Source organism: Erpetoichthys calabaricus, chromosome 5, assembly GCF_900747795.2.
Source record: "Erpetoichthys calabaricus chromosome 5, fErpCal1.3, whole genome shotgun sequence".
NCBI lineage: Eukaryota > Metazoa > Chordata > Cladistia > Polypteriformes > Polypteridae > Erpetoichthys > Erpetoichthys calabaricus.
In genome coordinates, this window is record NC_041398.2 from 99,812,100 (window position 1) to 99,835,353 (window position 23,254).

Below are 23,254 nucleotides of genomic sequence, written 5' to 3' on the forward strand. Positions count from 1 at the left end.
ATTTATTGAAAAACTTTTGTGTGTGTGCGCAGCATTCAAACTGTACAAAATGCAATTTAGATGCATACAGGTAAAGCAACACAAGTGGAAAGCAACTCTTCTATACCTACTATGTTAGAATATAGTTTTCTTTCATGGAGGGGTGACCATTTAGGGAATGAAATATTGTTAAGAGCAGGACTCAATCAAGGAAGGGCTACGTAATAAGCACAGGCAAGTCAGAGTGTACTTACTCACTCGTTAACTTTGCAACACCAAGCCGCCATTTTCAGATGTATATGGCGCTGGAGAGCATTTTCAAGAAACCAATTTTTGAATGCTGAGAATGTTATGGTAGTGTGGACTAAAATCTGCACTTTGTATCGAAAAAATAGTAGTGTGGACAGGGTCTGAGTCATACATTTTGTATTTGTATTTGAGAATTAAATGTGTTTAAGTTGTATATTTACTGGTTCTGGTAATCTAAGTCATGGAGGCACACTATCACTAGAGATACAAACATAAATAGAAATATAACGTCACTTTATAATAATGCAATGGGAAAAATAAATGAAATGAAAGAAATACTACTTACAATCTCTTTTTATCCACAACTCTCTTAACTCTGATAGCACGTTGTTCTGAATATAGTTTGCAGACACCTGTAAAAGTTCAAATCTAGTTCACCAATATACTGTAACTATTGATAGTCAAATTAGTAAATGAAATTATATATAGCTATATACTCTAGCAAGTCAAAAGAAAAATACATGCTCTTATTAATGATATCTTCTAATATTTACTAAAAAAACATGAATATGTTTGTTTTAAATTGATCAAGATAGTGTACATCTTTTTCAGAAGAATACAGACAGGAAAATCTCCTATGCCTATTTTCAGAAATTACAAATAATTTGATCAGATCACAGCTGATACATCTTACCTGTCTGAAGTTTACATATTAAACTATTAAAACAGGAAAAATGAATACTGTGTAGAGTTACTCTTTTATCCACCTATTTTCTAAACTTGCCTTTACATTATGTTTATAAAACAAATCTAAATATAACACATAATAAAAAAGGAAATAAAAATATAATTACTTTTTAGGTACATTTCTGTAAGGTCCAGAACAGCTCCTTGATGTTCTTTAGTTTGAGCAGATAAGGCATTTTTAGAAGCTAAACATGGAAAATGGGAAGGAAGCAAAATATTACTTTAGTGAAAAACTGTCTATTTATCCATCCATTCATCCATCCAATTTCTGAGTCCACTTTTTTCTTTATATTGTCAAAGAAAGCCAAGCAGAATTATCAGGCATAGGGCAAAATCTTTTGTCAGTTTTAAATCACATTCAAACACTCACTCCAGCACATTCATATTCAGTATACATGAAGATGCCCATTACAATTCTTGTCTTTGAAATTTGGGAGGACACAGGAGTAGCTGGAGAAAACTTACAAGGTCACAGTAAGAATCTACAAGCTTCACTTGGTGATCAGGATGGGGGTTTAACTTAGGTCCTTAGAGATGTGAGGCAACAAACCTTTCTAGATAATAAAAACAAAATTGTGTATGTAAACATCCACAATGGATTCAGCTGGTGAACAACTACTTTAAACAAAGACTATATAGGAGTGGCTTATGGAAAACTCTGGGAATGTCCTTGAGTTGCCCAGCCAGAGCCAAGACTTGAACCCAATCACACATCAATGGAGAGACCTGAAAGTAGCTGTCCACTGACGGTCACCATCCATTTCGGCAGAGCTTAAGAGGATCTGCAGAGAAGAATAGCAGAAAATTCCCAAATCCAGGTGAGCAAAACTTGACACATCAAATCCAAGAAAAATAACAAGCTGTAATCGCTGCCAAAGATGCTTCAACTAAATAATGAGTAAAGGGTCTGAATACGTGTGTCATTGTGATATTTCAGTTTTTTATTTTTAATAAACAGCAAATATTTCTAAAATCCTGTTTTTGATTATCATTGTGGAGTACTGTTACTTGATGTGGGGGGAAAAATAATTTCAATTACTTAAGCACATAGCAAGATGTGAAAAAAGTGAAGAGGTCTGAATACTTTATGGATCACCTATTATTTTTTTCCATTGGTACTTGGTATACCTTTTCTATTATTTTCAATCAGTTTCCATGTTTCCCCATACATTTTAAGTCTCACTATATGTAAACAAAATGGAACCTTAAAATTAGACATGTATCAGTGCAAAATTCTTATAACTACCAAAATGTACAGTGATATCATTTTAATCACAATATGAGGACATAATGAAATATGCAAACGTAACCTTCAACAAAAATTCTAAAAAATAGTATATGTAGGATATGCTTAGCAATGTGAAGAGAAAAAAGAGAACCATCACAACTTTTTACCATTCAGAGCCTGAATTAGTGTTCTAATCTGACTTCAAAATACTTTGAAACAGAAACACAGTATGTTTATATTCATTTTTATACTTACTAGTGTTCTAAGATGTGTTTGATATTTAAAAACAGTGGTTAATACATTTCAAAATGCTTCACACAAACATCTGCATAGTAGATTTTATGACTTCAATTTATACCAATACGGGCTAAGGACGTATAAAAGCTAGTATTAATATGCACATTCTGCATAGTTGAAAAACAATTTTCTTGCAATGTTAAATGACAAAGATGTTTATCAGCAAGCTTAATCTAACATGAGTAATATACTTTCATTTATTAATTTTTGGAAAGGTGATATTTGTCTGTCTTAACCTCTTTTTTATTTGTTTGAGTACTGTCTATTCTATATTTCAAAAAACTGAAATGTGAGTTATGCTTTAGAGTCATTTAGGCTGAAACACTTAGCTAAAGTTTGTCGCTGGCAAAGGTCACTGTAGAGTTTTAACAGTGTTGTTCTCCACAGTTGAAATGGCCATAAACAACTGACGTATACATTATATACTGTAAATGTTGAAGAGTAGAACATAAAAATGCAGCAAAAACATAATTTTTCCACATAGCAAACATGTCAGATTAAAATCAAGATGCAAATGATACTAGTTCAATATTCAGTCTTACTCTTTTGAAGCTTAATAATAAAAGCTAAACCAAAATAAACAAAGATTAGCTATCATATATCTATCCACATTCTTTTAAACACTACTACATTATCTGGGAAAGCTCATAATAACTAACAGCAAAAGTTCTTATCAGGTCTTTGACTTAACAGTGTATTTGCAAATGGCTACCTTGATCACCACCAAGTCTAGTCTAGTTCTCATGGTGGATGACAACCACCAGAGGGCAACCTTGCTCAACAGAATGAGCTCTCATTTATGGAAGGCAACTTCCATTACAATCAATCAAGTACCGCCTGGCTTTTTTATCTTTAGGTAATTATTAGAAGTTAAAAAATATTATATATAGTAACTTACAGAAACATTTATTTATTGCTTTACAAACTGTAAAACTGTACATAGTAGTTCAATATCTGTCATCAAATTCATTCCGCCAGATTTTAATTGAGCCCCACTGGTTATAAAAGACATTAGAAAACTAGATTACATGTAGCAGACAGCACAGGTGGAAAAGTACTAAAAAACTGTACATGTAGATAGGCAAAACTTTACTTAAAAGTAAAAAAGTATGCTCTGAAAAAAATTCACGTAAAAGTACAATTTAGTTAACCTAAATTAGTAAATATCCTCAAATATCTATGCTGTGCTAAAAAAGCATAAGTTGAATATAATAACAATAACATACATTTTATTATTTTATTTATCAAAAGACGTATGTGTGATTATTACATACACTCATGGCAAATGTATAATAGGAAAGTAATCAGAATCATTGCTAAATATCATTTGAAATTGAGTTGTGTAGTTACCAGTTATAAGCCAACTACTGATACAGTACAGTAGGATACACAAGAATTGAAGGCGGTGTTTACACCCAAAAAGAGAAAAGTTTTTTAATCTTGTTGACATTAGACAAGTACAATCTGTACAGCATATTCTGTATATGCAAATTATTAAAACTCATACACTTATTTTTTGGGCCACACTCTCTCTAAAACATGGAAGTCTTGAATAAGAGAAACAAATATTTTGGTAAGTTTAGCAGAAATTTTCTCAAACAAAAAGGATTGTTAACTACAGTAATCCCTCCTTGATCGCGGGGTTGCGTTCCAGAATGCCCCGCTAAAGGTGAAAATCTGCGAAGTAGAAACCATATGTTTATATAGTTATTTTTATATTGTCATGCTTGGATCACAGATTTGCACAGAAACACAGGAGGTTGTAGAGTGACAGGAACTTTATTCAAACACTACAAACAAACATTTGTCTCTTTTTCAAAAGTTTAAACTGTGCTCCATGACAAGACAGAGATGACAGTTCCGTCTCACAATTAAAAGAATGCAAACATATCTTCCTCTTCAAAGGAGTGCGCGTCAGGTGCAGAAAATGTCAGAGAGAGAGAGAAAAGCAAACAATCAAAAATCAATAGGGCTGTGTGGCTTTTAAGCATGCAAAGCACCGCCGCCGGACAAAGCAGCTGTACGGAAGGGAGCAATGTGAAGATAATCTTTCAGCATTTTTAGACGAGCGTCCGTATCGTCTAGGGGTGCGAACAGCCCCCCTGCTCACACCCCCTCCGTCAGGAGCAGAGAATGTCAGAGCAAGAGAGAGAGAGAGAGAGAGAGAAAAGCAAACAATCAAAAATCAATACGTGCCCTTCGAGCTTTTAAGTATGCAAAGCACCTTGCGGGAAGCATGTCGCTTGACAAAGCAGCTGCAAAGAAGCCCACCAAGGAAGGGAGCAGTGTGAAGGTAATCTTTCAGCATTTTTAGACAAGCGTCCGTATCGTCTAGGGGTGCGAACAGCCCCCCTGCTCACACCCCCTCCGTCAGGAGCAGAGAATGTCAGAGCGAGAGAGAGAGAAAAGCAAACAATCAAAAATCAATACGTGCTGTTTGATCTTTTAAGTATGCGAAGCACCGTGCAGGAAGCATATCGCTTGACAAAGCAGCCACATGTAAGCCCAGCAAGAAAGGAAGCCATGTGAAGGTAATCTTTCAGCATTTTTTGAGGAGCGGCCGTATCCTCTAGGGGTGCGAACAGTATATTTGAGGAGTTTTATTCAATACGTAATATGCGCTCTGGTTGGGTAGCTTCTCAGCCATCTGCCAATAGCGTCCCTTGTATGAAATCAACTGGGCAAACCAACTGAGGAAGCATGTACCAGAAATTAAAAGACCCATGTCCGTAGAAATCCGCGAACCAGCAAAAAATCCGGGATATATATTTAAATATGCTTACATATAAAATCCACGATAGAGTGAAGCCGCGAAAGTCGAAGCGCGATATAGTGAGGGATTTCTGTATTGCTAATCTAAAAGTACAGTATTTAATGTGTACAGGTACTACATATTTTGTCATTTGGTACTTAAACTACATGCTCAGGTAAATACAGTATATCAGATGCTGATTATGTGTACAGTTAATATAAAGACACTTGTGAGAGCTGCACAAGCATGAAACTGAGCTGATGTGCACTCAACATCATAATTCTCAGTAAAGATTTTTTTGCTGCAGTGGAAGAAATTAATGCAATGCTCAAAAGATGAGGCCAAAAACTGATCGTGACAGTATTCGTATATCAAAAACAACCTCATGCCAAACATACTAATATACATTAATTACATTAATGAAAAATGTGTTAAATGCACCACACTTATGCATTACGCACTGAAGGGGAGCATCTTTTTTAAACTTGTGCCGCAAATATCATAGCTTATCCTTCTGAACACTGCTTTGATTTCAACAGTGCTTGGCAATAGTGGTGGATTTATAGATTATAGGGGCCTGCAAACCTTGTTGCCTTTTCTTATACCCAAGAAATAAAATTGATTTAGCAGATTTGAAAACAGCACATTAACCTAACAATGTTATGTTATATTAAAATGCAATGTGTAATTCACATTACTATAGTAAACAAATATACATTAATTTAACTATTAAATTACTAACAGTAATTACTAATTACTGCCCATCATTCCATCATCAAAGGTCAGAAGCATAGATGACTGTACTGTTTATATCTGATAGATAGATAGATAGATAGATAGATAGATAGATAGATAGATAGATAGATAGATAGATAGATAGATAGATAGATAGATAGATAGATAGATAGATAGATAGATAGATAGATAGATAGATAGATAGACAGACTTTATTAATCCCAAGGGGAAATTCACATACTCCAGCAGCAGCATACTGATAAAGAAACAATATTAAAGAGTGATAAAAAAAAATGCAGGTATAACAGACAATAACTTTGTATAGTGTTAACGTTTACCCTATCCCCCCCCCCCGGGTGTAACTGAAGAGTCGCGTACTGTGGGGGAGGAACGATCTCTTCAGTCTGTCAGTGGAGAAGGACAGTGACAGCAGTCTGTCGCTGAAGCTGCTCCTCTGTCTGGAGATGACACTGTTTAGTGGATGCAGTGGATTCTCCATGATTGACAGAAGCCTGCTCAGTGCCCATCGCTCTGCCACAGATGTCAAACTGTCCAGCTCCATGCCTACAATAGAGCCTGCTTTCCCCACCAGTTTGTCCAGGCGTGAAGCGTCCTTCTTCTTTATGCTGCCTCCCCAGCACACCACTGCGTAGAAGAGGGCACTCGCCACAACCGTCTGATAGAACATCTGCAGCATCTTATTGCATATCAGTAAAATTGATTCAGTATACTTGCACAATTAAAATTCTATAGCAATATCATTAGATAAAACTATTTTAATTAGAGGACAGTACTTGGCTATGATGTTTATATTGGCTTCGTAGCCATTAAATTTAACAAAATATAAAACTTCAATAAGCAATTTATAAAATTCCCCTTTTATTTAAAGACCCATTCATTAATAATACTACAACATAAGTGTTTAGTGTTAAGAGTTTTATATTTTTTTAATATAGTATGAGAAAAAAATAAATAAGGTGGATTAGGAATTTTACAGAATAATGGGTATTACAATATTTTCACATTACAGAATCATTATGACTCAATGACAATACAACAACTATACATAAAAGCATATTTGCACATTAAAACAATTAAAAGATACTGTCAGCTAAAACACTGCTTAAAGTGTAATAATATCTTTGAAACATTTGTATCTTTAAATGTGTACCAGTTTCTACTGTTAAAAATTGAGTTTATTCTAATGCATTTTGTATTAGTTTTTTATAGAGTATAAACTAGTAATGGGCGGCATGGTGGCGCTGCTGCCTCGCAGTAAGGAGACCCGTGTTCGCTTCCCAGGTCCTCCCTGCGTGGAGTTTGCATTGTCTCCCCGTGTCTGTGTGGGTTTCCTCCGTGTACTCTGGTTAACTACCACAGTCTAAAGACATGCAGGTTAGGTGTATTGGCAATTCTAAATTGTCCCTAGTGTGTGTGTGTGTGTGTGTGCGTGCGCCCTGCCTGGGGTTTGTTTCCTGCCTTGCGCCCTGTGTTGGCTGGGATTGGCTCCAGCAGACCCCCGTGACCCTGTAGTTAGGATATAGCGGGTTGGATAATGGATGGATGGATTAACTAGTAATTCCTAATGTCTGAGATATAATTATAAATATGAATCAAAAGCAATTATCATTATGCCATACTTGCCTCTTACCAGTTTTAAACTCTATGATATACACAGAGAGAAACGAATAATGCAGTTTAAACCCCTTGTATTTAAACTGTCAACTACTTTGTCAAAAGTTATATTTTGCAGTACACTGCACTTGATAGCTACAGTATAATAGCTGAACTTGATAGATGTCAGTGGGTTATAAGAGGAACATAAGGCTCCTTAGATAGTTGCTTTTCAAAATGCTATGGACTGTCTCATAAAATTATTTCATCACTGCTACAACAGATGCAGATTCTATGTCTGTATGTGCTTCTAACGCATCGCCTGTCATATGTTCACACTTTTTCACTTTGTAATGGATACTGACATTTTATCTGAACACTGGAGCTGCAAAAAACAGCTGCCAGCTCCACTCATTGTGCATTCTTGAGCCCCATCGCCACACACTGACCTGGAATACCCAGTCACAAATAAACTTCCCACCATCAACAAAGTTGGTACTAGCGCAACAATTAAATTAGTGTCAATATGTCTGCAACTTTGAAATTAGTTTTAATGATCATGAACAGTACAGACTTGTCAGTTACTAATACAAAAAAAAACTTGTCTTTTTATTTATTTATTTCAAAACTGGAGTAGGGCCCTCCTTACTGCTTGGCTATCAGACTTTTACTGTGGTATCTTCAATACCATCAACTATGACTTTTATCATTTATGCTATATTATTTTAAACATCCTGCTAGTTTAAAAAACAACTTACTTTTAAATATTTCCATAAATTTGAGGTTGTTGTATGTAAATAACACCACAGTTTTCAGGAAATAGAGTATAATAATAATATTTAACATACAGTTAGGTCCATAAATATTTGGACAGAGACAACTTTTTTCTAATTTTGGTTCTGTACATTACCACAATGAATTTTAAATGAAACAACTCAGATGCAGTTGAAATGCAGACTTTCAGCTTTAATTCAGTGGGGTGAACAAGATGATTGCATAAAAATGTGAGGCAACTAAAGCATTTTTTAAACACAATCCCTTCATTTCAGGGGCTCAAAAGTAATTGGACAAATTAAATAACTGGAAATAAAATGTTCATTTCTACTATACTTGGTTGAAAACCCAGGCTGTCCTTGCCAGCAAAGAAGTCTTGAACTCCTGGACATCACCAGATGCTGGGTTTCCTCCTTTTTAATGCTCTGCCAGGCCTTTACTGCAGCGGCTTTTAGTTGCTGTTTGTTTGTGGGCCTTTCTGTCTGAAGTTTAGTCTTCAACAAGTGAATTGCATGCTCAATTGGGTTAAGATCAGGTGACTGACTTGGCCATTCAAGAATTTTCCACTTCTTTGCTTTAATAAACTCCTGGGTTGCTTTGGCTATATGTTTTGGGTCATTGTCCATCTGTATCATGAAACGCCGCCCAATCAATTTGACTGCATTTAGCTGGATTTGAGCAGACAGTATGTCTCTGAACACCTAGGAATTCATTCGGCTGCTTCTATCCTGTGTCACATCATCAATAAACACTAGTGTCCCAGTGCCACTGGCAGCCATGCATGCCCAAGCCATCACACTGCCTCCACCGTGTTTTACAGATGATGTGGCATGCTTTGGATAATGAGCTGTTCCACGTCTTCTCCATACTTTTTTCTTGCCATCATTCTGGTAGACGTTGATCTTGGTTTCAGCTGTCCAAAGAATGTTTTTCCAGAACTGTGCTGACTTTTTTAGATATTCTTTAGCAAAGTCTAATCTAGCCTTTCTATTCTTGAGGCTTATGAGTGGCTTGCACCTTGCATTGCATCCTCTGTATTTACTTTCTATGGTAGACTTGGATATCGATACGCCTACCCCCTGGAGAGTGTTGTTCACTTGGTTGGCTGTTGTGAAGGGGTTTCTCTTCACCATGGAAATGATTCTGCGATCATCCACCACTGTTATCTTCCGTGGACGTTCAGGTCTTTTTGCATTGCTGAGTTCACCAGTGCTTGCTTTCTTTCTCAGGATGTACCAAACTGTAGATTTTGCCACTCGTAATATTGTAGCAATTTCTCGGATGGTTTTTTTTCACAGCTTAAGGATGGCTTCTTTGGGCTTCTTTTATACTTCATGCTCAGAACGCGTACGCGCCCGCATCATGGCCGCCACGCGTTCTGAGCGTTTATTTGATGCGTCCTCTGAGCAGGTCCTCAGAAATTAACGCGACGCGTGCGCGAGTTGTAGTACCTGCAAAAAGTCAGGGGGCGCAGTGTGCTAAAAGTTGGAATGTGACATCAGAGTCTCTGTTTACTATCTACATGTGACAGAAAGCCGCTTTGCGGATCCTACGAGATCGGTGTGCGCGCTTTGATATTTGATAAATGGTTCGATGTGGTGAAGCAAAATGCTGACATACAAATGTATTCGTGGTGCTTTTATATTCAAGCGTCGCATATCGATACGTTTTAAAATTCTCACATACCGCCTTCTGTGCAATCTTTTTTTCTAGGGCTTCCTCTGCTCCTGACAGCAGCGAATCGCCAGCAATAGATCGCCACACTGAGCACATTAAATGTATGATATTCCAACTCTCTGCATATTTAGAATCCTTAGATTTATACTTGATATCACTTTCATGATGAAAAGCATTAAAGTATGTATATTACATTTTACAGATAAATCGGTAATTTCGTTTAAATAATGAATACTGTTAAAAATTACACACATGGGGTGACACAGTGGCGGAGCGTTAGCGCCGCTGTCTTGCAGGGAGTCACGTTGCTGATATTCCCTGCCTGGAGTTTGTTTACACTTTTTCCTGCTGGGTTTCCTCAGTGTGCTCCAGTTTCCTTCCAAAGATATGCAGATTTGGGGATTTGGTGCCGCTAAAATGACGCTAGTGTATGTGTGTGCTTGTATTCACCTTGCGATGAGCTGAGGCATCTTCTAGGGATTGTTTCTCACTCGTGCCCAATGCTTGCTGGAATGGACACGTCCCTGGATTTAATCAATAAACATCATTTTCAGAGATATTGCGGTAAGGTGTCATCGGAATTTAATGGGTGTTCTAGGCAATTCACAACACAGAGAAGCTGAACATGTTCTCACCGTGATAATATCTCGCACTGCCACCTGGCGGATTCCTCCAGATTTACGTAAAGTACGCGTGCAAGTATAAACATTTCAACGCTTGCGTAGCAAGAGCGTCCACTGCAGCATGCGTCACGTGAAGTTTAACTCCGGCCTTTCACCTGCATGGAGAGCTCCTTTGACCGCATGTTGTCTGTTCACAGCAAAATCTTCCACATGCAAGCACCACACCTCAAATCAACTCCAGGCCTTTTATCTGCTTAATTGATAATGACATAACGACGGACTTGCCCACACCTACCCACGAAATAGCCTTTGAGTCAATTGTCCAATTACTTTTGAGCCCCTGAAATGAAGGGATTGTGTTAAAAAAATGCTTTAGTTGCCTCATATTTTTATACAATCGTTTTGTTCACCCCACTGAATTAAAGCTGAAAGTCTGCACTTCAACTGCATCTGAGTTGTTTCATTTAAAATTCATTGTGGTAATGTACAGAACCAAAATTAGAAAAAAGTTGTCTCTGTCCAAATATTTATGGACCTAACTGTATAATAATGCAGCTTTGTTTACCAAATCTCTAACTTCATTAAGAGTGCTGTCATTGCTGCCATTACAATGACAGCTTCTTCTGCCTTCTCCATTGCACAGCTGTCTCAGAAACATAAAGAGATGGTAAGACAGATTTAAGGCAGGAGCTTCTACAGTTAATGCTCACTCCCAAACCAGTAAATTGTGCAATCATACCATGAAATACGGAAATGAACCATTTTACAAACCCGAAAGGAAATGCACGCCCACTGTGTCATTTACAAAAACACACTGCACTCTTTAAAAAGAGTTACGTGCAGTCTTATTTTAATTTTTCACTGTGATCTAAATGATCAGCTGTACTTTGCAATGACCTGCCTTGAAAAAGTAATAGAGTCATTACTGAAAAATATACTTTTAAACAACAATAGTATTTGCATTTAAAAATACTTTAAAAAGTACAATTTCCTACATAACCTACTCAAGTACAGTAACTAAGGTAAACGTAATTTGTTAGTTTACACTACTGGTAGACAGTATGGCACTACCTGTGGAAAAGTTGCCTTACAAGAATGGATCCAATACTGTTTATATAACAATGCCTTAAATATAACCACAATGGTACTGATTCACACTTCAAAGCTAGATGTAAACTAATAATAAGCTTTGTGGATCGTCGCTTAAGTGAGATCCAAAATTTTTTTTTGCAGAAACACAAATTACTTGTACAATTGTACTCTAAGTTTATAATAATAGTAATAATAATAATATTAAATAAAATAAGTGTACTCTGCACATATGACAAAACTTATCCTATAAACTAAACATTACTTTTGGCTATGCTATCTGGAAACCATAATTAGAAGGACTTTGTCTATTTGTACAGGATCATGTAAAATGTAAATTAAGTAAAAAGGAATTACCTTCTGTTCTCAGATGGTTTATGGCATCAGAACATGTCCTTATTAATATCTGTGCATCTTGATCAATCTGGTCCCTTTCACTATCTGTCATACGTGAGTATTCTGAAGAAATGAGACTATAGAAGAGAAGAAAACTAGTTACAAAGCCAGTGGTTACAAGTTATCTGTGGGTAGAATTGATTCTAGAATTTAATTTTTTCAAACAGCCAAATATCTAAATTGATCAACAGCTAATTGAAGTTATGTACATCTAAAGTAAATCCACACAGAACAATAAAAATCCAATTGAATTGATATACACATATTTTCCAAAATATTCATAAAAATTAAACCCAAAATAAACATAAACTTGTCAAAATAACACAAAACCTCAAACCCACACAATTCAATTCAGGGACAGCAACATCAGGTGCAAGGCAGGAACCGGCCCTTAACATGGTGCCAAGTCCACTGCAGGGTCCACATACACAGTCATTAATATAAATCCATACAAAAATTGTTTAGATGGCAGGTGGTGGTCATTAAAGTGGCAGACAAATGAAGACTAGGTGCAGATTTGCTCTGTTCCAAAGTGGTAAGTTAAAAACATAATAATTTTATGTTATGTAATTTCCAATAAATAATAACGAATACCAGTAATCATATACATTATTAAGTAAAGAGCTACTTTGTACGCTAGAAATATACTAAAAGTAATAAAATACCTAGTTTCATTATATCTAAAACACAAGAACTGTTTGAGGAATGAAACTATCGTTCACTTACATAAGTAATACAATATTAAAAAATCTTGGCATGAGCATTTCAGAATTTATTTTAGCTTTTTAATTAATAGTTGCTACAATCATAATAGAAGAAAACATTTTAACAAATATAAAAACACAATAGTGCTAATATTATGCTTGTATATTATAAAAAATATTTCCCTGTCCTTCTCCTGGTACTCTTTGCAATGGTGGTCTCAGACCTTCTGCTGTCAAGTGTGCAATAAATGTATTTGAATTTGATAGATACAGCATCTCTCTTTTCAAGGGCCTATGTGACTCAGAAATGATGAAATTTTAAAAATCATCAACATAGAACTTCACAATTGATTAAAGATTAATAGATGAGACATTTATAACACTAATCTGATGAGCTTTTAGCGTTTTAAACACCATCACCCCACACTAGTAGCTTAGCTCAAGTTTCAAATTTGCCTTTCTCTGTTTCAGTACTAACAAATTTTATTTCATACTCTATAGATTAAAGACAGGTTTAGACACTTCAACGAAGTGATAAAGAATGTTCTGTGCAGGCACCAAATGACAATTAAATCTGACCGCACTTAAGAAACAATCAGTATTGCACATTAATACAAATACTACAGGAAATGTTGTAATCATCTTTTCCAAAGTTCATTTGTCCATGTGCTACTAAAATTTGCTGGGGTAAATGGAAGCTAAATTGTGAAATAAATGTAAATGAAAGTTTATTTGTGTAAAACAAAATTATATAAGCGTTGTGTGGCCATGCATTCTGTGAAATCGCCTCTGCACAGTTTTTTTCCGTCAGAAACATGGTTTGATCTAAGTTACTTGTTAAGTCATCTCTCTGTTTCAAAACTATACCAGCATTTCTCAGATGCATATTTTAAAAACACAGGCATTGCATTACAAACCAGCTTTCAGTGCAATAGTCAAAGCACCTATAAAACTTGATTTCCACCACAAGGTATAGTAAACTTTCATCAACATGTTCACCTTTATATAGGTACATGTAATAATGTTGATTTCTTTTACAGATTTTAAATAAAGAATCAAACGGTCTGACATTATATTTAAACTGTACAGCTAACATTTTATTTCGTTTCTTCTTTCAAGTAACTGTGCGCTGTCAAAATGACAATAAAATATTTCAGAATTAATTTACTTGTGAATCCAGCAGGTACAATGCATTTATTTAAAATTCTACATGACTTGATGAAAAAAATGATGTGGTGGCAATACATGTCTGATCACGCAGTAGCATGAATGTTAGTGTCACAGCTTAATAAACTTGGTAAACTCATCTTTCTATACACAAGTTTGAAATGTGTATTTCCTTATGTTTAGTGTATTGCAAAATGAAACACTAACTAAATATATATTCAAATTACATAATTACAAAAATCTTCCCACTAGTGTGGAATGACTTAAAATTAGGCATGTTAAATTTGGACTTAAAGTCTCAGTCAACTGCCTTCCTTCTGAGAAAGGAAGAAATCACAAATTACAGGTATTTAATTTCTGAGGATAAGCTTCACACAAACAACCTGGAAAATTTCTAGAATATTCATTCAAAAATGTTAATGGATCTTATTTATTTAAACATATCAGAATAACTTGCCACTTTCTCAAATACAATATAATACTCCCTGGTAAAGGACAGGGATACCTTAAATGTGTCCAAAAGATTAGAGACCGTGAATCTTAGCTAATGAGCAGCATTTATTCAAATGCTGCTACTTTCCAACACTACACACGAATCACAAAGATGAATCTGAGGTTATCAGTTGTGATGAATTTGATTTGATGAACCTCTTTATTAATGTAATTTCTCAGCACCCATAGTTGATCTTGGCTTTGCTATGTAAGGTTAAGGTATGTAGGGGGAGTAACAGAAGTAAATGCAGTTGTGTTTGTAATTTTATGACATAATGTCAGAAGTGATCATAAGTGTATATTGAAAAGCTACTTACCCCATCCCATAGTGCTTTTTGGCAGAGCCATTCGCCACCAGCATGCTTTTGTTTCGAAAGGTCAAGCAAATGGCCTGAGTGGAAACAGTGTGTCATGTGTTTCAGGTCCACCACGAAGTTAACGTAGGAAGACGGCGAGGTGCGGGTCAGCTCGTTGGTTTATTCCATGGGGAAGAAAGCCAAGAATATATTTAAATTATTCGTATTTGCAAAGGAAGACGATAAAGAGAATTTTGAAGTTGTAATTGAGAAATTTGATGAACACTTAAATTTCAAAAAGAAATGTGATATACGAAAGAGCTAGTTTTCACCAGCATAATTAGGGTGTTGGGGAGTCCATGGAAGCTTTTGTTAGAAGGCTGTATGAACTGGCTGAACACTGCGATTTTGGAAATGCAAAGGAAGAGCACATAAGGGATAGAAAAGCGACTGGTTTGAAGGATAAGTCACTGTCATAAGAACTACAGCTGCAAAAGAATTTAATACTGGTGAAAGTTATTGAATTGATCAGACACCAAAACTTTGCCATGCCTAGCATGATTAAATGGATTGGAAGAGGTAAACTTTTCTCACAGCAAACTTAGTGGTGGCTATAAAACAGGCTCAGATAGATTGAAAAAACCTTCATGATAGAAAATGAAATGAAGAGATTAACAAGATGCAATGAAGAACAAAGTAAAAGAGAATACTACCCAGCAAGAAGTGCTGTATGCAGAAAATTTAAGAAATTGAGTCATTTTGCAGTACAGTGTTGTACAGTCTGTACAGGAATTGATAGTGAATTGTCAAACAGAGCCAGAATCAATCTTTCTGGGAGTAATTCACTGTGAAACTAAAACAGTTAACCCATGGTATGTCGAACTTTAGATAGAAGGAAAGGTTTTGAAATTTAAGATTGATTCTGGTGCAGATGCCACTGTGATTTCTGAGGCAAGCTATAATAGCCTCACAAATAAGCATCAGCTTCAAAAAAACACATTTCATTTTAAATAGCCCAGGTGGTCCACTGCAGGGCCTTGGCCAAATGAAAGCAAAAGTCAGCTATAAGAAGCAGACATACTGTATTACACTGTATGTGATTAGAGGAGCCTGGGCGGGCAATCTTTTGAGATGTAGTGCTACCATCAGCACGAGTCTGATAAAGAGAACTGAAGAGGTGCAGGAGAGCGTGTTTGGCTCAGTTTGTCTCCTGAAATGAGAATCAGTAAAGATAATACTTAAAGAGACAGTTGAGCCATATAGCATAACTGTGACAAAACGAGTGCCCATCCCATTATTAGCAAAAGTGAAAAGGGAGTTAAAAAGGAGAGAGGAACTGGAAGTGAGCTAAGAAATTTCTGAGACAACACCTTGTTATGCACCAATGGTTCCAGTTATTAAATGGTATGCACCAATGGTTCCAGTTATTAAAAAAAGTGGGGAGGTAAGGATTTGTGTCAACTTGGAATGACTAAATTAAGCCACGGTTCATGAAAAATATGTCTTACTAACCCTTGATGATATAATTACAAGGATGGCTGGAGCAAAATGCTATTTAGCCTGGATGCAGCCAGTGACTTCTGGCAGATTCCTCTGGAAGAGGCCAGTAGGCAGTTGACAACTTTTATAGCCCATTCAAAATATATTGCTTCTGCCATTGCTTCCGCCAGCTTCTATCCAGAATAACTGATGCGCCCAGAATTTCTCTAAGGAAAATGTCCGGTCTGCAGGGGATCTTCCTGCTTCATGGACGATATTCTCGTTTATAGACGCACACAGGAAGAATATGATCAAAGACTAGCAAAGAGGCTAAAGGTCATTAAAGCTACAGGTCTAAAATTAAAGAAGAATGTATATTTAATAAAGGTGAGCTTACCTTTTTGGGGCATAAGATTAGATACGCAAGAGTGGGCCATGCCCCTGACCCAGAAAAGGTCCATGTAATTCTAGACCTTGAAAGACTTCAGAATGTCACAGAATTAAAGCAGATACTTGGCATCATTAACTATCTTTGTAGGTACTTGTCGATCAGCTCTACTGTACTGCAACCACTAAATGAACTTCTAAAATCAGATGTTGTTTGGTCATGGGGAAAAAGTAAAAATGATGCATTTAAGGCTGTAAAGGACATGCCGATGCATGCTCCAGTTTTGGCATTTTATGACATGCGAAAGCCAACGGTAGTAAGTATCAATGCTAGTAGTTATAAGATGTTCCCAGTAGCATTTTGTTCTTGTGCCCTAACTGCAGCAGAAAGAAATTATGCCCAGATTGAGGAGGAGTGCCTGGCTAACATGTGGGCTTGTGAAAAGTTTTCTCTGTACCTGTTGGGTTTATATTCTTTTAAACTATTGACAGATCACAATCCATTAGTTCCACTGATAAATAGGAAAAATCTTGATGAGATTCCCTTTCAGTGCAAGAGATTGTTAATATGGATGATGCACTTTAAACCCATAGCTGTGTACACTCCAGGCAAAACACTTCTCATAGCTCATACTCTGTCACAAAAGCCATCGATTTGCCGTGAAGGTTATGACCTGGAAATAGAGGTTGAAGCTTTTATTGCATCACTGGAAGAGTATAGGTGTATTTCATAGAAGAAGATAGAACAGATTAAAGAGGCCACAAAACAGAGTGAGGAAATGCAGCTGGTGTTGAAATATACACACCAAAGCTGGCCTAGACATGCAAAACCTACACCTGTCAATGTAACAGCATACTTCTCAATGAATCCAAAGGAATGCTTTTGCATGGACAGAAAGTCATAATACCACCCAGTATGAGAAGTTATGTGCTCTGCTGTACACATGAAGGCCACCAAGGGCTTACTAAATGCCGGAAAGAGCTAGAGTCTCTGCTTGGTGGCTGGGGATCAGCAGAGATATAAAAGAAAAGGTGAGTCAGTGTAACCGGTGTCAAGAAGAGACACCAACTCAATGCAAAGAGCCATTGATGATGACTGAATTGCCTTCAAAGCCCTTGGCAACGTATTAGTTCAGACGTGTGCGAAGTTAATAGTCAACAGTCATAGACTATTACTCAAGATTTACAGAAGTTGCACATGTGTCTGATATCTCTAGCAGGAGAGTAATTGGGAACCTAAAAAACATGTTTCATGCTTTGGCATTCCTGAACAGATAATGCCAAACAGTTTACCTCAACACTCAAATTTAAAGTATTTGCAAGGCAATATTGTTTTGACCATATAACATCCAGCCCTCATTTCCCCCAAGCTAATTGGGAGGCAGAAAGGGTAACTTAAACGGCAAAGAAAGATTTCAAATGGGATGAACCATTCCTAACTTTACTTGCACATAGGACCATGCCAATTGTAGCTACGGGCTGTAGCCCTGCACAGCTGCTTATGGAAAGCCAGAAATGCACCACTGTTCAGATACTGGCCAGACTTTAAAATAGTAGCAGAGAAGGACAGAAAAACCAAGCAATCCTATAACTATTACTGTAATACACACCAGAGTCAAATCTCTTACATTACGTAAAACTGAAGACTTGGTACAAGTAAAACTGGATAAAGAAAAAGGATGGCATACTACAGCAGTGGTGAAACATCAAGTAGAACAGCCATTCTTACATTATTGAAAAAGAAGAGGGTGAGTTTAGAAAACATGGTTTCGTCCGTTTATAGGAGATGGACGCCTGAAGCAGAGCTCCGCTAGCAGCGGCTTTATTTTCCCACGTATTTCATATTATTTAGAGGTATCCTGTATTTAACCCGACCAAGGAACTTCCACTACAATATACAAGCATGAGTAACAAGAAGAAAAGTCAGAAAGAACCAGAAAAGAAACTTAAAGCTGCATCAAAGTCCGGACAGACTTCCGGCCTGAGTGCAAGTGTAAGGTATGGCCTCACGGAGACTGACCTGGAACAGGCAGAAGAGTGCGCAGAATTCCTGGGACCCCGCTCCATTGTATCGTCTCCAGTCAAGAGCGAAAATGGGAGCGAAGGCGCAAGTGATACAGGTCGCGAGGGATCGCCGATTTCTGAGGACCATTCGAGACTAGAAAGGGCTCTGCAGGACGTGCTCTCATCTACTCATCGCGAGCCTGTAGCAGGAGCTGCATTTTCACTCGCGGAGCATGAAAGCCAAAGCGAACTGTCCGAACTGAAAGAGATGATCGCTACACAGTCAACTGCCATGGTTACGGCCATGAAGGAGCTTAAGAAAGATAACACAAATGATCTTAAGAAGGTGGCCATTGAGCTCAAGAAGAATAACAAAGATAAGGAAACGCGTTTATTTAAACGTTTTGACGTGAACTTTAAAGCTATGTTGGAGAAATTAGTGGAACACATTGAAGAAACTAATTCCAAACTGAAAAGGCTTGATGATCATATTAATGACGTTTCAGATCAGCTGGAAGACGTTAAGCAGGGACTCACGGCTCGAATGGAAACAGCGGAACAACTGGCATCTAACGCCGATGAAAAAGCCACAGCTGCAAACTCGGAATGCAAAAAACTTGGAGACAGACTTGCAGCCCTGGAGGATGGGTGCAGAAGAAATAATATAAGAATTGAGGGTATACCTGAGAAATGAGAAAGCTCAAGCCCAGTGAAATTTGCAGTAGAATTACTGTCTAAAATAATTGGAGATGACTTTAAACTCGACAATGAGATAGCCACGGCTTATCGCACAAAGATACCAAGCGCCTTTAAACCTAGGTCTTTTATTGTCCGCTTCGAGCGACTAAGATGTAAGCTTGATGTGATGGCACTTCTCAGACACAAGCAAGAGATTATATTCGAAAATAATCTTATTCGTATTTTTCCCGACTTCTCACCATCAACAGCTGAAAAACGCAGATCCTACATCGACATTAAAAGGATGCTACGGGAAGCCGATATCAAATACAGCCTCTTGTATCCTGCCAAACTGAAAGTGGAAGTTCAAGATCGACATTATATTTTCTTCAGCAAAGAAGAAGCTGAAAAAGAATTAAAGAAGCTGTTTCCGACACTTTTTTGAAAGTTAATTAAAGAGCCGTATTCTATCAAGGCACGGGAAGGACCTATTATCTGATCGCTGGATCCATGTTTAATGAGACTGGTATTATAATTATACATCCCTTATTTTCTTTTTTTTTTTTTTTATCTGGACTTTATATGTTATATGTTTATGTTTTAATCAGAGTTATAGACGTGAGTGTGAAAATGTGGAAGTGATTAAAGTAGGATTCGTTTTATTTTTTTTTTTATTTTTTTTTTTATTTTACTATACCTTAAAGTAGACTGTTTAACTTCATACCCTTGGTTTATTGCTTGTTCTACTATTTATATAATTACCATTATACTATTACAGTAGGAATTACCAGGTTTATCCTAGACTAGTTTTTAAAATCATTCCCAGGGTTGTTTTTTTTTTTTTTTTTTTTTTTTTAAATCTTAATATCTTAACTTAAAAGCGCTGAAGATTATTTCAAGCTTAAATATTGTTAATGAGAACATTTTCAGCAGATAGTATTAAGAATTTAACTGCAAAAGATATCTCTGTTTAAATTCTGTTACGCCGCTGCAGGGTGGGGTTTGTTCTGTTTTGGACGTGCTCTGTCTCTTCGTATGTCAGAGGACTGGAACATCGCGAAGTGGGATCTAGCCTCATGTGGGGAGGCAAAATGGGGGGGGTGGGGGATAAAGGGGGGAGAGAAGGAGAGCAGGTTATATCTAATCTATTCTTGTAATTCTTATAATTATAAATATCAATGCAACAATAGGCTAAAATGCAATAACTCATGGGGAATCTTGAAACTAAGATTAAAACTGCCATATTACCAATTAAAACTATAAATGACATTAAAAACTCAGAATCAATGTCTCCATGATGGGACAGTTAACTTTGTGAGCTGGAATGTTAAAGGCCTGAATCACGAATTAAAGAGAAAGAAAGTATGCTCTCACCTAACAGGCTTAAACGCTAAAATAGTATTTCTACAGGAGACCCACTTACTAACCAAGGATCAGTTCAGATTACAAAAAGACTGGACTGGCCAAATGTTCCATTCTAGCTTTATAAAGAAAACTAGAGGGGTGGGAATTCTCATACATAGAACAGTTCCATTTGTAGCATCAGAGGTAGTGTCGGACCCTGAAGGGAGATATGTGATTGTCATGGGCAACTTATATAACAGTAAAATGATTTTGATAAATGTTTATGCACCCAATGTTGATGATAAGGAATTCATGCAAAATCTATTTGCATCCATTCCCAATGTGAACACTCATAAAATTATAACGGCTGGGGACTTTAATTGTGTTTTAAATCCACTCTTAGATAGGACTCCTGTGACAGGGGGGACGACATCTAATACTGCAAAGATAATTACACAGTTTTTAAATGATCACAACTTATCAGACCCCTGGAAGTTTCTTAACCCAAACTCAAGAACATATTTGTTCTACTCACCAGTGCATTATAGCTACTCAAGAATTGATTATTTTTTTATAGATAATAATTTCCTGCCTACAATTAAAGCATGCAAATATGACACAATTGTTATCTCTGACCATGCCCCTCTAGTCTTGGAGCTAAAATCATTAAGCTCCTCACACTCACCTCGCAGATGGCGTCTTAACCCTCTTTTATTGGCAGACGAGAACTGCACAGAATTTATATCCAAACAAATCAGCTTCTTCCTAGAGACAAACACGTCCACAGAGGTTTCTGCAGGGACACTCTGGGAAACTTTAAAGGCCTTCTTAAGAGGCCAGATTATTTCATATCTTTCCCATAGAAATAAATTAGAAACCAAGAAAGTGTCAGAGCTAAGAAATGAAATTACTAGAATAGATGAAGAACAAGCCAGGCGTCCAAGTGAAGCTCTTCACAGGAAAAGGCAGGCCCTGCATACAGAACTTAACATCTTAACAACTAAAGAAACTGAACAACTTATTTATAAGTCTAGACAGCATTACTATGAACACGGAGAAAAAGCTAATAAGCTTTTAGCTCAACAAATTCATAAACAAGAAGTTCACAATGCAATACCAGTAATCACCAACAAGAATGGAGAAGAAATCATCGACCATAATAAAATAATGCACACATTTAGAGATTACTATAAGTCTTTATATTCCACTGAGCCCAAAGAAGACAACACGCAATCTAATGTATTTCTGGATAATTCACAAATACCACAAATAGATGCTTTAAGTGCTGAGGAACTGGATAAACCTCTAACGCTAACAGAATTACTAGACGCTATAAAGTCACTACAAAGCGGGAAATCATCAGGCCCCGATGGTTACCCCGTAGAGTTTTATAAGAAATTCTCCACTCAGCTAGCTCCACTCTTATTGGTAACATTTACAGAAGCTAAAGACCACCAAATACTACCTCAAACATTTCGACAAGCATTAATCACCGTCTTTCCTAAACAAAATAAGGACTTGTTACAATGTGCATCATATAGACCAATTTCACTCCTGAATAATGATGTTAAGATACTCTCAAAAATCCTAGCTAGAAGGATGGAGAAAGTGCTGCCCTCGGTAATATCACAAGATCAAACTGGATTTATTAAAGGCCGACATCTATCTTCAAATCTCCGACGCTTGTTTAATGTTATATATTCACCAGCAAAATCAAACACCCCAGAGATATTACTATCATTAGACGCAGAAAAGGCATTTGACATGATCGAATGGAATTACCTTTTCACTGCATTGGAGAAATTTGGGTTTGGCCCGAATATTTGTGCTTGGATCAAACTACTGTATACCAGTCCAGAAGCTTCAGTTTGTATTAATAACATTTGCTCAGACTACTTTAAACTAGAACGTGGTACCAGACAAGGATGTCCCTTGTCGCCACTGTTGTTTGCAATCGCTATTGAACCACTGGCGGTTCACTGCCGAAATTCTTATCAGATAAAGGGGATTGTCAGAGAAGGACTGGAACAGAAAATTTCTCTATATGCAGATGATATGGTCTTATATATATCGGACCCAGAAAACACTGTCCCTGCTGTTTTAACAGCACTAACAGAATTTCAAAAGATATCTGGTCTTAGAATTAATCTGAATAAAAGTATACTCTTTCCAGTGAATTCACAAGCATATAATATTAGATTAGACACCCTACCTTTTACCATAGCAGATCAGTTTAAATACCTAGGGGTAAATATCACAAGTAAACATAAAGCTCTTTATCAACAAAATTTTGGCGTCTGTATGGAAAAAATTAAGCAAGACTTGCATAGATGGTCAACCCTTCATCTCACTCTAGCCGGAAGAATTAACATTGTTAAGATGAATATCCTTCCTAAACTTCTCTTTTTATTTCAAAACATTTCAATATATATCAATAAATCGTTTTTTAAACAGTTAGATTCAATAATAACCTCATTCATTTGGAACTCAAAACACCCACGTATCTGAAGAGCGACCCTACAAAGACCTCAGGCAGAAGGTGG

At 36.8% G+C, this 23,254-nt stretch overlaps 1 protein-coding gene across 1 annotated transcript in view; it reads right to left on the reverse strand.

The window, feature by feature from the left end:
• The window catches only part of stx18 (syntaxin 18), a 151,493-nt gene that overhangs the window by 30,846 nt on the left and 97,393 nt on the right, over positions 1-23,254 (reverse strand). The window contains exons 3-5 of the mRNA XM_028801829.2: positions 12,122-12,237; positions 1,083-1,160; positions 575-641 (exon numbers count right to left, since the gene is read on the reverse strand). Coding sequence (XP_028657662.1) covers positions 575-641; positions 1,083-1,160; positions 12,122-12,237 — 261 coding nt within the window. The remainder of the gene's footprint in view (positions 1-574; positions 642-1,082; positions 1,161-12,121; positions 12,238-23,254) is intronic.